At 36.1% G+C, this 18,085-nt stretch overlaps 1 protein-coding gene across 1 annotated transcript in view; it reads left to right on the forward strand.

Moving 5' to 3' along the window:
• HOMER1 (homer scaffold protein 1) overlaps window positions 1-18,085 on the forward strand; it is a 151,215-nt gene that overhangs the window by 106,436 nt on the left and 26,694 nt on the right. The window contains exons 6-8 of the mRNA XM_004058645.5: window positions 5,146-5,302; window positions 9,574-9,684; window positions 10,308-10,388. Of these exons, the coding sequence (XP_004058693.1) occupies window positions 5,146-5,302; window positions 9,574-9,684; window positions 10,308-10,388 (349 nt within the window). The remainder of the gene's footprint in view (window positions 1-5,145; window positions 5,303-9,573; window positions 9,685-10,307; window positions 10,389-18,085) is intronic.

Raw genomic sequence — 18,085 nt, forward strand, 5'->3', positions numbered from 1 at the left:
CTGTTAATATGAAAGTTAGTCCATTTGGGGGTTGAAAGGGATTTTGATTTTGTTGTTGGTATGGTTACTATGAGTATGCTATAGCCTTTAAACATCTCTAGCATTACCTTGTGCTTAGGATTGCTAGAGGGTTCTACTCACTGCTCGACACTCATCTTTTGGTCTTTTTTTGTGTGTGTGCACATCTCAAAGAAGGTCTGTCTCTACAGTCTTGACCTTCCTGCAATGGAAGGCTGCTATAATAGACGACAGAATGGGGTTCTCTGTTGTTTTTGTCCAGCCTCAGTCTTGGGTAGACCCTTTGTCCCAGGATCTCAGAAATGAGGCTTTCTCAGTGATCCTGTCCCTCTCCCAGTAACAGGTAAATTCAGCCTTGTGATAGTTGAGAGTCTTGTGTAGGAGTTTCCTGCCTCTGTCCCACAGGTTAGAGACCTCTGAATCCAGGACTATTTTCTTTTCCTCTCACAGAGTTACAGTGTTTTATTCTCTTTGCCCCCAGCCATAACAGGTCTTCACCTGAATCCAGGTTAAGTGGGAGAATGACAGGATTTAGGGGTATCCTTCTCCCATTGGTTTAAGATTTTGGTCCTGTGGAGAAGAAGGGTCTTGGCTAGACTTTGTGAATTTCCCAAATGGAAGTCTCTCCCCTCATCCAGGATCCTTTCTCTAGTCTCTCTCTCTGCCTCTCCAATCTTTCTCCTGAGAACCTGATAGAAGTCTGTGGTAAAGAGCCTGCAAGACGGTACAAATTCCCTTTTGTATCTCTGGCTCCCAAGAGCCTTAGAAATGCTTGTGGTAGCCATCTTGCTCATAAGTACCACTCCAAACATGAAATTGTGAAGTTATCTTCTTGATACAGGTAGAAAATAAAATGATTACACTTACCTAGATTTTATCATTAACGTATAGTATATTTCAAGATTTTACCAGAGTTGTATCTTAAACTTGAGCTTCCTTGGGTCTAAATACCAACCAAATATGAAAATACTGGAAAATGCTAGGATGAATTTGAAGAATCTAGTAACCTACTTTAAACATATATTTCAACAGTCAAGCATTTTAAAATAATTGATGTGGTGTTATAACTACCTAGACTACTCATATAAAAAGTACTTCCGCCAATCGGTATTAACTTGTAAATTACACCAAAACAAGGCAACTTGTTCAGGAATACCAACCTTTTCTTAAACAGGTTTGTTGTAGATTCTCCGTGTTCCAGGTCTACAGTGTTTTGTAGATGAAATCCCTGTTACCGTATATGCATGCCTGATAAGTTTAAAATGGGAGTCAAGAAACTCCATATGATTCTACCACCCAAAACTAGTGTGAAATTCCATCCCTGATGTGAGAGCTAAAATATTTATATTTGAGGTTTTTATTAGTGTTGAAAGTTTTATTAAAATTAGTGTTATAAAATTTACTACTCATTAATTGATTTGATCTGAGGTTAGCCTTGCACTTATTTCATAGTGAATACCTTTACTTTTCATTTAGTGCATTGACTAAGCATGCACAGATTGGCAAGCACCAGGTTTTGCTGGTAAGTGAAAGGATGGGTGTAATAACTGGAAAATACTTGTTGGAGAAAACTTGAATCAATGAAAGGAAAAAATGCAACCTGATAGATTCTGAATATAGAAAAAATTGGACAAAAATTCATAGAAAAAAATGAGAATCTGATTGAGAAGAAGAGCTCATCACAGAAAAGCCAGCTTGATTAGAACAGGAAATATAATCCATGTACTTCAATTCAGGAAGATGGGGCAAATTGATAGGTTACATAATGTGGGTTTAAAAAATTATGTTTATTAGTTTGCTTGAGTTGTCCTAAAAAGTGCTGTAGACTGCATGGCTTAAACTATAGAAATCTATTTCCTCATAGTTCTGGAGGCTAGAAGTCTGAGATCAAGGCGTCTGCAGGGTCATTTCTTCCGAGGCCTCTGTCCTCGTCTTGTAGATGGCTGTCGTCTCTTTTTATGTTCGTGTGTCTGTGTCCTAATCCCCTCCTCTTGTAAGGACACCATTTATACTGGATTATGGCCCACCCTAATGACCACATTAAACCTTAATTACCTCTTTAAAGACTCTATCTCCAAATACAGTCATACTGTGAGATCCTGGGAGTTAGAACTTCAATATATGAGTTTTGGAGGGACACAGTTCAGCCTCACGCACAGAATAGAAGAGGCAATCAGGACCGGGCACGATGGCTCACGCCTGTAATCCCAGCACTTTGGAAGGCCGAGGCGGGTGGATCACCTGAGGTCAGGAGTTAGCGACCAGCCTGGCCAACATGGTGAAACCCTATCTCTACTAAAAGTATTAAAAAAAAAAAAAATAGCTGGGCATGGTGGTGGGCATCTCCCAGCTACTTGGGAGGCTGAGGCAGGAGAATCGCTTGAACCTGGAAGGCGGAGGTTGCATGAGCTGAGATTGTGCCATTGCGCTCCAGCCTGGGCAACAAGAGCGAAACTTCATCTCAAAGAAAGAAAGAAAGAAAAGGCAGAATGTCAGGATCCTCTTGAACAGTACTGTTCAGTAGAACTTTTTGTCATGATGAAATGTTCTGTTATCTTTGCTGTCCAGGGTGGTAGCCACCAGTCATGTGTGGCTGTTGAATGCATGAAATGTGTCGCAAATTCAAAGCTGAATTTTTTACTTTAATTTTGAAGTATTACATTTAAATAGCCACATGCTAATATTTGGATAATACAGATCTTGACTGATCTATTTATTTGACATATAAAGAACTGAGAACCAAAGTGCTTGAGTGTTGGGTCCGAGGTTACACAGATAATTACTGAATACTTGTGATGTAAGCAGTTATAAAATGCTTGATGGATTTTACTGGCTAGTGACTATAAAATAAAACCCACATAAATATAATAGAAAAACACCCTCATTTTAAAATTATTTCTCCTGCTATAAATATGTGGTAATCTATTTTACTTTATAATTGTGTGATTTTGACAAATGGATTTTAGGAGTAAATAATCGTTTTTTCTTCTGGTTAATTTTTAAAGGTGTTTGCTATTGACATGTAACAAGTGTTTAAATTAGTTCACTAAGATGTCAATCGTCAGATTGAAGTTTCCATTTAAATAAAACGCATCTCTATAGGGGAAAAACTGGTAGGTGGTTTAAAGAAAAATCTATAATTCAGTTAGAGCAGGTGAATCCATGCATGCTTTTTTCAGAAGACATGAATCTGAAAAATCATTTCACAAAGGAAGAATAAGAAAAGAGCTTTCTTTTTCAGGATAGAAATGGATTGTTAAATGAATAGCTTAGCTTGTTGCTTGATTCTATCCTTTCATGTTTTGATGATATTTTCTCACTTAGTAAACTTTAGGAATATTTTTAACTTTTCATTTTAAACTAATTTTAGACTTATAGAAAAATCACAAAAACTGTACAGAGTGCCCGTATACACTTCACACAGCTTCCCTTAATGTTAACATCTTGTGTAACCATAATACAATGATCAAATCCAGGGCAGTAGCATTGATACAATACTACTAACTAACCCTCAGTTTTCACCAATGTTCCCTTTCTGTTCTAGGAACCTACCTAAGATCCCACCTTGCATTTAACTGTTATTTCCTGTTTCCTTCATTTTCTTCACATGTTTGAAGAGTTTCAGTTATTTTACAGATTGTCCCTCAGTTTGGGTTTATATGATATTTTCTCATTATTTGACTGAAGTTACGCATTTATTGCAAGAATACTACAGACACAATCTTGTGTCATTCTCTGTACATCATATCAGGAGGTTCATGATGCTAATATGTCATATTTCTGGTGATAAACTTTAGAAATCTTGGTGATGAAAACTATGCTTTTTAAATAAAATATATACTAAAATTACTATAAAATATCAATCCATCAAATTTACCCTAGAATACAAATGATTTATCAAACCCCCAAAAAATGGTGATTGAAGAAAGCTATAAGCCTCACTAGTTAGTTAATGGGATGAGGTTAGTAGAATTTAACTAATAGAAATAAACTTCAATAATGAGAAAGAGAAACAACCTTTTTCTTTCTAATGAGGCAATTCTTCATTGGAAAGTTAAGAAAGGAATTTTCAAGAGGAGTCTTTCCAACTAAAAGAACTGTCTTGTAGTAGAAAATTGTTTTAGTTGAGGTACTTAACTGTAGTAACTTAACAAGTAGAATATTAAATGAGGAAAAACGGTGATTGCTTTAGTCTTCTTCTATTTATGACACTGGAATTATATCAGAAGTCAAGTCTTTAGAACCAGTTTGTAGGCATAGCCTTTCCTATGAAATCAGTTTATTGTAGCAAATGTTTGTATTTTTGACATTTTAAGGTCCTGAATAAGATGAAATAAATCAAAAACAATTTCAAAAGAAATACTACATTACATATCCCAAACCTTATGATATTTAAGCATCCTCATATGTTTTCATTAAGGAATAACATTGTACTTTAGGGTTTGACACATGTAAAAAATGTAATACACTGTTAGGTTTTTTTAATAGATGTTTTTCAGGCTATAATGTTTATTCCTTAAAAGAGAATGGGTGGAAACTCTTCTGTAGATAACTGTATCTGTCATAATGAAGGTTGGAAACATTCCACGTTAAGCCTGGTACTTGAGTACTTTTTATATTTCTTCACTTGCCAGGTTTTCTTTACTAGGAATATTTTGGTAAAGTATTTGTGTTTTTTAGTATTTTGGGGTTGTCTTTGAAAACATTCTTAGGGCTGGTCACAGTGGCTCACGCCTGTAATCCCAGTACTTTGGGAGGCTGAGGCAGGTGGATCACCTGAGGTCAGGAGTTCAAGACCAGCCTGGCCAACATGGCGAAACCCCGTCTGTACTAAAAAAAATACAAAAAAATTAACTGGGTATGGTGGTGTGTGCCTGTAGTCCCAGCTACTCAGGAGGCTGAGGCAGGAGAATCGCTTGAACCCAGGAGGCGGAGGTTGCAGTGAGCCAAGATTGCGCCACTACACTCCAGCCTGGGCGACAGAGCGAGACTCCATCTCAAAAAAAAAAAAAAAGAAAAGAAAACATTCTTAGACTATAAACCCTACAATAGAACTGAGTCTTGCTGTCCCTTCAAGGTAACAGTAGTTGGTGTAATGGATAGAATTTTCTTTTTGTTTTATTTTAGTTCAGCAATCAGCAAACATTGGGAGGCTGAACTGGCTACCCTCAAAGGAAATAATGCCAAACTCACTGCAGCCCTGCTGGAGTCCACTGCCAATGTGAAACAATGGAAACAGCAACTTGCTGCCTATCAAGAGGAAGCAGAACGTCTGCACAAGCGGGTAATTTCAGGGCTGATGTCTATAGGGATTTAGGGCTAACAGGTTTTCTTGATCAGAAGAAATTTGCATGTAGATTCAGCACAGGGATATCTTCTAGTTCTAGGATGTCAGAACATAGATATGGGTTGTATGATATGCGTTTGTTTGATTAAGAAAAATATTTTCCATAGTTTAATGAGAATGAAGAATATACACCTTTTGAAGTCAACAAACCATGTTGATTCCCCATATTATCAATGGGGACTAGCAGTAATGCACAAAGTACATAAAAGCACTAATGTATTAGTGCTAGTTGATTAGTACTGACATGGTAGTTAAAGTGTGTGCTGAGAAAAAATTCAGGGAGTAGTTTAATTAGAATTTCAGCTTTGGGTGTTGACGGTGAAGCGGGAATGCTTTTTTCCTGAGTTGTCCTGGGGAGGGGATTCTCCATTTCTGGTTTACAAGACCAGAGTATTCCAGAGTGCGAATTCCAGTTCTGCCGGTTATTATCTGTATGATCTTTGATAAGTTATTTCCTTCTTCCAGCTCAGTATTCTTATCTGTAAAATAGGAATAATAAGTACTCTGTACAATTCCTGTGAAGATTAATTGAATACTTAATTGGCATGTAGTTGCACTGAGTCAAAAGTATGTATTCTGTACAATTCCTATGAAAATTTGTTGAGACACTTAAGTACCATGTAATTGCACTGTCTCAATGAGTTGCAGTGAGTCAATGAGCTGCTTTTATTATTTTCTTTTTAAAGAAGGAACAATTTGAAAAATACAAGTAGAAAATTGTTAACTTTGGTAATATTAGAGATTTGGTGCAGAAAAAGAAAACCAGAAATTTCAATACCATTAATATCAGAAGCCCAGATAATTACTTGTAAAGTGTTTTAATGCTCTCAGGCCAAGAGTTTGAGATTAGCCCAGGCAACATGGCAAGACCCCATCTCCATTAAAAAAAAAAAAAAAAAAAAGAAAATCTTTTTTTTTTTTTTTTTTTTTTTAATTAACCAAGCATGGGGACACACGCCTGTAGTCCTAGCTACTTGGAATGCTGAGTGGGAAGGATTGCTTGAGCCCAGGAATTGGAGGCTGCAGTGAATTATGATGGCTCTACTGCACTCTAGCTTGGGTGACAGAGCAAGACTCTGTCTCTAAAACACACACAAAAAAAAGAAGTTTTTTTTTTAAATTCAAGGCATAGAAGTGCTTCACCCAACAGATGCCTTTAATTTCTCCTTTAAAAAAAAATTTCAAGCTGGGCACATTGGCTCACGCCTATAATCTCAGCACTTTGGGAGGCTAAGGAGGATGGATTGCTTGAGCCCAGGAGTTCAAGACCAGCCTGGGCAACATGGTGAAACCCCATCTCCACTAAAAATACAAAAATTAGCTGGGTGTGATGGCATGTCCCTATAGTTCCAGCTACTTAGGAGGCTGAGGTGGGAACATCACTTGAGCCCAGGAGGCAGAGGCTAAAGTGAGCTGAGATCACGCCACTGCGTACTCCAGCTTGGGTAACAGAGCAAGGCCTTATCTCAGAAAAAAAAAAAAAAAAAAAGAAAGAAAAGGAAATGGAGTTGAGACAGAGTGGAAATGTTAGAAACTTGAGTAAATGTTAGTCTATCCTGTGTATAAAAATTAACTTAAGAGAGGTGGGGGAAAGGAGAGTTGTTTAATGGGTATAGACTTACAGTTTTGCAAGTTAAAAAAGTTCTGGAGATCTGTTTCACAGCAATGTGAATATAAATACTTAACACTATTGAACTATACACTTAAAATGACTAAGATGATAAATTTTATGATATATGTTTTTTACCATAATAAAAAAAATTTATGACAATTGTCATAGCCAGAAAATATTAAGGAGCTATCATGTCTCCTTATTGTGTAATCTCTGCCCTTAAGAAATTTTCTGTTTAAATAGTCAATTGAATATTAAAGAACTTAAGAAACATAATATATTTATTTACTCACATATTTTCAGTTTCCATTGTGCTTCTTTCCTGTAGATCTGAATTTCTATCAGGTATTGTTTCCCTTCAGCCTGAATAACCTCCTTGAGCAGTTTTTGTACTCCAAGTGTACCGCCAACAAATTATCTGCACTTTTATTTAGATAAATTTTGTCTTGCTTATAAGTTACATTTTACTGTTTTTTCAGAAAAATGACTAGTCATTTTTAATTTTGTATTGGACATTGCAAATGAGATGTTGTAGAGACCACAGATTTTGTTATTTTTGAATAATGTTGAGTTTTTGTTTCAACAGGCAGTTAAGTTATTTGGAGATTATCTTGAATTTGTGGAGTTGTGTACTTATGCTTTGTTAGAATTCATGTATTTCAATTTTGCTGTAACCCTAGGGTAAATCACGTTGTCCTAGGAAATCTTTATCTCTAAGACATAACCCTTTCCAAGGTTTCACTGCAAAGCTTGAGGTATTTACCAAGGCCCTCTAATTTAGCAGGGACTAGCAGAACTTCAAACTGTCATCTCTGTTGAGCACCATCGCAGTTTAGTTCTTTCAGCCTTCCAGCTCTTTTCCTACTCCTAGTTGTTCCAGGTGTTCTGCAGAGTCCTAAAATTCTCAGGCTTCTCAGAGAAATAAGACTATGGATTTCTGCTTGTTCAGTCAAGCAATGCAGCCAGACTGCAGAGTACCTTCAGGCAAAAAGATGTGGAAATCACCCAAAGTGACTGCTTTCTTGCAGTCTTTTGCCCAGTTTGGTTACTCACCAGGTCCTTCAAACAGTTGACTTTTACATTTTGCCCACAATTTGCAATTGTTATCTAAAGGAAAGTTACTCCAATAAAAACTATTTCATCATTATCAGAATTGGAACTCCCCTTAAGGAATTTATTATATAATGAGACAAAACAAATATGTTAAACAATAAGTGAAATAATTCCCAAGATTTTTGAACAGATGCTTGGTTTTGTGAACCAGAGGAGAGCCTTGAAGACTTGAGCAGATAGGAATGGCTTTCTGGAGAAAGTACATGCTGAGCTAAGAGTTAAGGGTTTGGTTAGGTCCAAATGGTTTTCAGAGGCAAGAGAGGACATTCTAGTTAAATCAACAAGTTGGGAATGAATATCACTTGTTCTTAGGACTAGGAGATTTGCCTGCTTTTAGTTGGAAGTACTCACTGAGTATCTTGGGCAGTGTGGATGGTTGAGAAGGTTGAGGCCAATATACAGAGGATCTGAGGGTTTAGATCTGATACCGTAAAAAAGATGAGCTGCTGAAAGTCTTTGAATGGTGGAATCACAGGAATGAAAGATGAATCTTAGCAATTTGCAGAATAGACAAAAAAAAGGTTATAATTAAGTCCACTGGGAGGCTGTTGGTTTTGTTCAGGTCTGGATGATAAGGGTTTGTAACGAGGCTATTAGTACTTGAGAAGAAAGGAAGAAAATTATATAAGAGAGAGAATCACAGAATGTAGAGGGTAATTTGATATTTGGAAAATGCCAGGGAGAGGGATTTACTCTGTTTCTTTAATAGTCTAGAATTTACTATCTTCTAGTAAACCAAAATTTTATGAGCACATGATATATGTAAAGAACTGTGATAGGGTGTGTGTGTGCATGTGTGTGTGTGTGTGTGTATTTATATTGACTTCTGTCTATTGCTGATTCTAGTTTTAGATGGTATAACTTGAAGGACAGTGCCCCTCTCTGTTCTCTCAAAAAATACCAAGTGCTCATTAAAAGTTATATTACTCTTTGGGCCCTCAGTAAATTCTGATTGACTAACAAAATTTTATCTTACCCGTAAGAGACACTATTGATGCAAAGTCATTCCAGTATCTAATGATTTAAGTTGTATTTTAAGCCTATTTTCTCTTCCAGATTCTCTTACATGTTGGAAATGTATTTGAAAAAATTCTCACTTCTGCAAGGCCAGTTTTCAGAACCCATATTGAATTTGAAGGCTACAGATGAAGGACAGATGGTCATATCTGATCTTGAATATGTTTTTGGAAGAAATTTTTAAAGAAGACTTTCATTATAGGGATTCTCTACTGTCATTAATCACTTAATTTAAGTTATCCTAACCTTTCTATGACTAAGCCATGTAAATGATTATTTTTCCCTTTTCCTAGTTTTATATCTTTGAAGAATCTATTCACTCTACCTTGAGTGCCTTAATATTTCTCAAAATTAATTTTTATATATTTATTCAGAATATACTATTCACTTATTTGGGGCTATATATTTAGCAAGAAACTCTTTAAAGTTGAAATTTAAGTTAATCTGTGTTCTCATTTAATTTTAGGTGACTGAACTTGAATGTGTTAGTAGCCAAGCAAATGCAGTACATACTCATAAGACAGAATTAAATCAGACAATACAAGAACTGGAAGAGACACTGAAAGTGAAGGAAGAGGTATTTGCTGCTTTTTACTCGTCTGTAATCTAGCTAACATGTTTGTACAAAGTATTAGATTCCATGTCAAATTTAAAAGTATTTTATGGAATAAAGTCAGGTTGTGACCTTTTTTTTAGGATGAAATTTTTCTTGAGTGGTATTAAGCTTGCTCATATTTTCTCTATCCTTATTTCTGTTATTATGAACTGTGGTGAGGCAGTCAGACCAAGATACCACCTATTGCCTTCCAGATGAGAGTTGCATTTATACAGTCAACAGAAAATCATTAGGGGTTAAATGGATTTTAAAAGCTGTTGGTTTCTCTGGGTTCCAGTCAAAACTTTAATATCTTAGGAAAGAATTATATCCACAAAGCTTGAAGCAACATTAAAATGTTCAGATTGTTATTTCTAAGCATTGCTGTACCAGAAGCACCAGGTTAGACTTGTTGCTGTTGCTTAAGATTATTGTTCTAGACAGCGTACATATAAAGATGAATTCATCCCTCTAAAAGTCAATATGAAGGAATGTTTTTAAAATCATCTTTTTCTAAGAACTAGAACAATAATTTCAGGGGAAAACAAGACCTTCCCTTGCCTTGATATAGTTTGAATGTTAAGACATTGCTCTGTCTTTTCTAGGAAATAGAAAGGTTAAAACAAGAAATTGATAATGCCAGAGAACTACAAGAACAGAGGGATTCTTTGACTCAGAAACTACAGGTGAGCTGTAGTAAAAACTGTTATTCACTTCTGCATAGAAAGGCATCATTTTTTCACATAGCACTGACTTTTTTTCTGAGACTCCATTTTGTAGGTTTTGGTCATTTTTCTTTTCCAGGACTTCTGATTCATGCCTAATCTTTGATTTTTAAAAAGTTACTTGATAACTTCATGTATGTAGCTTATAATTATCATAGATGGTCATTTATAAATTGTAAATTATTTAGTAAATCCTTTTGGAAATTTCTACTTTTAATTAAAAAAAAAATACTCTGGGTTTGGGCATGGTGGCTCATACTTGTAATTTCAGCACTTTGGGATGCGGAGGAGGAGGATCACTTGAGCTGAGGAGGTTGAGGCTGCAATGAGTCATAATCACACCACTATACTCCAGCCTGGAACAGAGTGGGATACTGTCTTAATAAAAAGAAAAAGAGAGAGAGAGAAAGAAAGAAAAGAAAGAAAGAAAACCCTGAATTTAAAGAAAAATTTGCAAATTGATTTCATTCAATTTGGGAACATTATTATTATGATTATTATTTTTTACAATGTACTAATGTATGAATTATACCAATAGTTGTGCCCTAATGGAACACAAGTTAGTACTTTTCGTTCTTCAGTGTAATTAATTTTACTCACTTTTTTCTGCATAAATAGTATTCTTCCTGATTCCAGTGTACAAAAAACATCATGTGTCAGTGGTAGTCAGACATGGTAAGGGAAGATTTCTCAGAATTTATTACCAAAGTCTTCTCTTGCCAGCTCAGGCAGTTTTCTTATACCCTCAGGGTTAGGTGCCTCAATAAAGAAGGGTTAGGATGACTTTGGAGTAGAAATAAGTATATGTATAGAGTGAGGAATCTGAGATAAGGCATAATAAGAGGGACCTGAAAGCCCAGGATTGGAAAGAGGACCTAGATTATAATAAGAACAGCCAACATTTATTGAGTGCTTGCAACATATCTGACACCGGGCTTAGTACTTTACCTGTATTATGCATTTAATCCATGTAACAGTCATAATAACCCAGATGAAGAAACTGAAGCTTGGAGAGGTTAACTTGTCCAACCTATATTTAAATGGAGACAGTCAAATTTTAAAATCCAAATCTTTGACCACTAAGATAATGGTCAAAATACATTATTTTAGTAGTCAAAGACATGGGCTTTAAACCCCTTCATAATAATCCTTCATGAAATAAACAGATTCCTTATATAAAATGGAATATTTACCTCTCCCCTTCCCATCACTGGCTTTCAGTAGTCTGGGAAAAATGAGATCACTTGTTTTGGTTGGCCCTATTAAATGCCGTTTGTATATTTTAATCATCTATATAGATTAGTGGTCATGAACTTGGGGCATTTTTGAAGCCCAGGGGACATTTAGCAATGTGTGCAAACATTTTTTATTTTCACAATTAGTGGAGCGCCACTGATATCTAGTAGACAAAGCCAGGGATGCTGCTAAGCATCAGATTATCCAACCCAAAATGTCAATAATGCCAAGGTTGAGAAATCCTGATGTAGAACTTAAACATGAAGCATGGAATCAGGGCTGGAAGAAAGGGGGAAATTCAGTCAAGTTTTGTCTTTCATTTGTTTTGGGTTTCGAGTACTTGCGATGGATGATTCAGGCATATGTTAAGCACTTAACTTACATTAGCTCTAATTCTCACAGTAGCAGGTGAGGTATCCCCATTTTCAAAGAGAAGACAGCAGTTCAAAGGTGTTAACAAGTTTAATTAAGGCACTTAGCTAGAAAGTAATGAGGCCTAGATTTATTTTATTCCAAAGTCCGTTCTTTCTGCGTTACCACACTTCTTCAAGCAACAAACAGTCAAGTCATCCTTAATGATTCTTTTAAAAAGTATTTTCAGTTATATACACATTTACATTGTCTCACTTATGAAGAGAAACAAAGAGATGATATATTTATATCAAATTTCTAATGTTGATAATTCTAAATGTATTTGAAGCCAGGCATAGTTGCTTATGCCTATAATCCCAGTGCTTTGGGAGGTTGAGGCAGGAAGATCTCTTGAGGCCAGGAGTTCAAGGCCAACCTGGGCAACATAGCGAAATGCTGCATCTACAAAAAAATGAAACAGTAGAATTAGCTGGGAGTGGTGGTGTGCACCTGTAGTCCCAGCTGCTTGGATCACTTGAGCCTCGCTTGAGTTGGGAGTTGCAGTGAGCTATGATCACACCACTGCACTCCAGCCTGGGTGACAGAATGAGACCCTTTCTCAATAAATGTGTGAATGAATGGATTTCATCATTGATAGAGCAGTAATTGAATTTTATAGCTGGCACTTGAAATTGTGAATATAATTCTTACCCATCCTTTCACTGAATATCAAAAATATTATCAAAACAACCTACCTAGAACAGGACAGGGAAGCTTTTAGAAAACCTGAGGATGAATTCTAGAAGAACAAGCTACAGAAAATAACATATTTTTTCCAATTCAAAGAAATTTCCTCCTCTGCAGCCTTCTCCCTCCCACAGAAACATCTCCTGTTTATCAAAAGTCCCAGCACCCTTGAACCTCCATTCATAAGTTCAGTACAGAAAATTGGGATCATTAAATTCCTTGGAAAAGAATCCTGAAATTGCAGTGTTTAGAGTTGGATTAGTATTTAGAGTTGAATATGGATAGAAAATGTATAGTTATTGGTAAATTAAGGATACCGTGATTCAGTTTTTCTAATTTATGAGTTTTTGATATTTGGCAATATTTGGATATTTCTGTTATAAATGTCTATGAAAAACATGTCCATTGTAAAAAAAAATTAGAAAAATTTCAAAAAATGTACTTAGCAAGGTTAGTATAAAATCATAATTCCATAATATTAAAAAAATCATAATCCTGTCATCTTAAGGCAAAGTAACTGGCATTTCCTTGTCCCAGTGTTGGTTTAGATAATATTTTCTTTATAAGAGATGGATATAGATACCATTTTTTGTTTATATACATTTTTATCTAACTTTTTGTCATAAGCCCAATGGCTGCATAGAATTCTCCCATATAGAGGTATCATAGTTTTCTTCCAGCATTCCTATAGTGATGGCAGTTTATGTTGTTTCCAGTGTTATGCTATAAATAAATAATATTACAACCTTTTTCATAAATCTTTGCCTTTCTGATTATTTCTTTAAGATAAACTTTCAAACAAGAATTGCTTGGTGTCAGTGTTTTAAAATTTCTTATGCTGGGAAATTGACATCTGGAAAAGCAGGGTACCCACTGGATATTGGTACCCCCTGGACCCGTTCTTTGCCATCTCTTAAGAAATGAAGTGACTCAACTATTTAGTTAATTTTTAAATTATGAATAACATTGAACAATTTTTCACATGCATTTGGTCTTTACCTGTATCTTGAAGTCACGAGTGCATTTTCACCTTAGAGCATGTGGAATATCTTTGCCTGGAATTCTTTGCCCAAATCTTCAGATGGCTGGCTTCTATTTTTAGTTTAGGTCTTAGTTCAGATGTTAATTTCTCTGACTTCCCAATTTAAGCACTATGCTACAGTCCCCACATCCCATCCCAGGTAATTTTTGTAGTATTACCATTTTTTATTTTCCTTTTAGTACTTATCACTATCTGAAATGATCTTGTTTTTTATTTCTATTTTGTTTTTAAACTATTTATTTTTATTTCAATAGGTTTTTGGGAACAGGCAGTATTTGGTTACATAAATAAGTTCTTTAGTTAAACTTTTTATTTTGAAATAATTTCAATCTTACAGAAAAGTTGCAAGAATAATACAGAAATTTTTTATATACCCTTTACTTACATTCCCCAAATGTCATTTTGGCTATATTTGCTTTGTTTTATTCTGGATGGCTCTCTTCTCTCTCTCTCTCTCTCTCTCTCTCTCTCTCTCCCTCTCCCTTCTTTTCCCTCCCTCCCTTGTAAGACAGTGGTAAGTATTCATGTATTTGTATCTAAGCACATCTAAACACAGAAAAGGTAGAGTAAAAATACAGTAGAAACGATAGAAAAGGTACAGTAAAAATACAGTAGAAAAGGTAAAAATTGTACACTTGAATAGGACACTTATCGTGAATGGAACTGTAGGACTGGAAGTTGCTCTGGGTGGGTCAGTGAGTGAGTGGTGAGTGAATTTGAAGACCTAAGATATTACCATACACTGCTGTAGACTTTATCAACACTGCACTTAGACTACACTACATTTATTTTTTAAAATGTTATTTCTTCAATAATAAATTAGCCTTAGCTTACTGTAACATTTTAACTTCATAAACATTTAAAATTTTTTTAACTTTTTACTTTTTTGTAATAGCTGCAAACATAAACATGTATTCAGCTGTAGAAAACTATTTTCTTTATATCCTTAGTCTGTAACCTTTCTTCCTATTAAAAAATGTTTTTAAAACTTTTTAAACTTCTTTTAAAAAACGAAGACACAAACACACATATTAGCTGATGCCTACACAAGGTTGGGATCATCAATATCACTGTTTTCTACCTCCACATCTTGTCCCACTAGAAGGTCTTCAAGGGCAATAACAGGCATGGAGCTGTCATCTCCTATGATAACAATGCCTTCTTCTGGAATACCCCCTGAAGGACCTGCCTGTGGCTGTCAGATAATTAATGTTTTTTTAAATAAGTAGAAGGAGTACACTCTAAAATAACTTGAATAGTAATAAATAGTATAGTATAATAAATATATAAACCAGTGACATGGCCATTTATTTTTATCAAGTATTATGTACTATACATAATTGTATGTGCTATGCATTTATACAGCTGACAGCACGGTAGATTTATTTATATCGGCATCACCACAAACACATGAGTACGGCATTGTGCTGTGACGATATGGCAGCTGCTGGGTGATAGGAGTTTTTCAGCTCCCTTATAATCTTATGGGACCACTGTTGCATATGCTGTTCATGCATTGTCATGCTGTGCATGACTGTATTCAATGGGAAGTCTTATACTTCTTATTTGATATACTTGTTCTTTCTCATTGTCTTTTTTGATTACCTAAAGTTAGTAGTGATGTGTCTACTTTGTGAAGTTTCTTTTTCTTTTTTTTTTTTTTTTTGAGACAGAGTCTCACTCTGTTGCCCAGGCTGGAATGCAGTGGTGTGACCTCAGCTCACTGCAACCTCCGCCTCCCAGGTTCAAGCTATTCTGCCTCAGCCTCCCGAGTAGCTGGGACTACAGGTGCATGCCACCACACCCGGCTAATTTTTTGCATTTTTTTAGCAGAGACGGGGTTTCACCGTGTTAGCCAGGATGGTCTCGATCTCCTGACTTCGTGATCTGCCCACCTCGGCCTCCCAAAGTGCTGGGATTACAGGCATGAGCCACTGCGCCTGGCCTTTTTTTTCATACATAAAAAAAAAAAAGATTTTGGCCAGGTGCGGTGGTTCACACCTGTAATTCCAGCACTTCTGGAGACCACGGCGGGAAGATTGCTTGGGCCCAGCAGTTTGAGACCAGACTGGACAACATGGTGAGACCTTGTCTCTACAAAAAATTAGCCGGATGCAGTGGCACATGCCTGTGGTCCCAGCTACATGGGAGGCTGAGGTGGGAAGAACGTTTGAGCCCAGGAGGTTGAGGTTGCAGTGAGCCGTGATTGTGCCATGGCACTTTAGCACTGGAGACAGAACAAGACCTATCTCAAAAAAAAAAAAAAAAAAAAAAAAAAAACCACAACATTTTGATTAACTAGTAAGTGCCACTTATGAATTTTCCTTATGAATTTCTGTTTTTATCTTATTTATTCCTGCCTTGTGCTTTGTTTTTTATTTTTTTAGCATTTTGAAAGGGGATTTAATTCCTTTTTTTCATTCTTTCACTTTTATTTATATATGTGTTTCAGGCTGTAGATCTTCCTCTGATCATTGCTTTAAGTATATCCCATAGATTCTGATATTTAATGTTTTCATTATTATTTCTGGAAATTCTGTGATTTTGACTTTATTTCCTTTTCATACAACAACTCTATGAAAGGTATAAAAAGTCCCTTAATTTCCTGGTGGAAGGGTCTTTTTTAATCTTTTGATTTAGTTATTAATTTCTAGTTCTATTGCATTGGGATCACAGGGTTTTATTTGTATAATTTCTATGTTACGTAATTTACTGCTGCTTTTTCGGTGACATAATATTTTATCAGTTTTTATCAGTGCTGCTTGTGTGTCTTGTGTTCATATACTTGGATAGTGCTTTGTGACCCAACTGAAAATATTTTCTAGTAGATAACTCATTCATGTTTATTGATATGATTTTTATGTTTGGTCTCAATTCATTGTTATCATTTCTGTGTGTGCATTGTATTAATAATTTTTCTATATGATGTGTTCTTTGCTCTTTTTAACTATCTCTTGATTTTTAAATATCTCTTGATATTTAAAATGGTCTTAGTTTTGTTGTAGTGGTTACCTTTGAACTTCCACCCCTTTAAAATGCTCCTAGTTACCTGTGTTCATATTTAAACGTATACTGTCTGGTTTGTTTTTTGGGGGTTTTTGTTTGTTTGTTTGTTTTTTGTTTTTGAGACAGAGTCTCACTCTGTCACCCAGGCTGGAGGCCAGTAGCACAATCACAGATTCCTACAGTCTCGACCTCCTGGGCTCAAGAATTTCTCCCTACTCAGCCTCCCGAGGAGCTGGGACTACATGTGTGTGCCACCAAGCCTGGCTAATTTTTTAATTTTTTGTAGAAGTGGGGTTTCACTCTAGTGCCTAGGGTGGTCTTGAACTCCTGGGCCCAGGCAATCCTCCCACCTTGGCCTCCCAAAGTGCCAGGATTACAGGCATGAGCCACCGTGCCTGGCCTGGTTTGTTAGTATTTAATGATATCCTTTGACTGAATTGTTAACACACTTAGTAATAATGTGCTTGTTATGCTCTCATTTTTCTCTTTCTCTTCCTATTTTTTGGTTGCATTATTTCTACCTCGTCAGAATACTAAACAGATTATTTTTTAACTATCATCTACATTTGTTTTAGTCTTTATACATTAAATATATTAAATGTTTCCTGTCTTAGTCCTTTTGTGCTGCTGTAATAGAAAACTACAATCTGGGTAATTTATAAAGAACAGAAACTTCTCACACTTCTGGCAGCTGGAAAGCCGAGGTCAAGGTACGGGCGGGTTTGGTTGTGGGACTGCTTTCCCCTTCCAAGATGTTGCCTTGTTGCTGCATCCTCCAGAGGGAATGAATGCGGCCTCCTCACGTCGGGGAAGATGGAAGAGCAAGCCAGCAACACTGCAGGGGAAACCTCTTTTATAAGGACCTACTCCCATTCATGAGGAGAGGAGCCCTCATGACCTAATCGTCTCTTAAAGGCTCCACTTCTTAATAGCATCACATTGGCCACTACATTTCAACACTTGGATTTTGGAGGGGACACATTCAAATCATAGCACTCACCATTAAGTCCTTTTTCTGAAGTTTCCACAGTGATCTCTTGGTTGGATAAAGCTTATCTTCTTGTGGATGGTTGCAAAAGAGCTCATGGATACATACTTTCTGAGATCTTGCTTATTTAAACTTTTTTTTTTTCTCATATATACAGTATTGGGGCGAGAGCTTGGCAAGATATTTAATATAAAATCCCTGGTTCATAATTTTCTTTCATTGAGTTACTTGAAAATGACACTCCATTATTGCCTTGTTTTGTATATTTCTTTTGAGAAATCTGATTCC

The sequence above is a fragment of the Gorilla gorilla genome, chromosome 19 (assembly GCF_029281585.2).
Source record: "Gorilla gorilla gorilla isolate KB3781 chromosome 19, NHGRI_mGorGor1-v2.1_pri, whole genome shotgun sequence".
In the NCBI taxonomy this organism is placed as follows: Eukaryota; Metazoa; Chordata; class Mammalia; order Primates; family Hominidae; genus Gorilla; species Gorilla gorilla.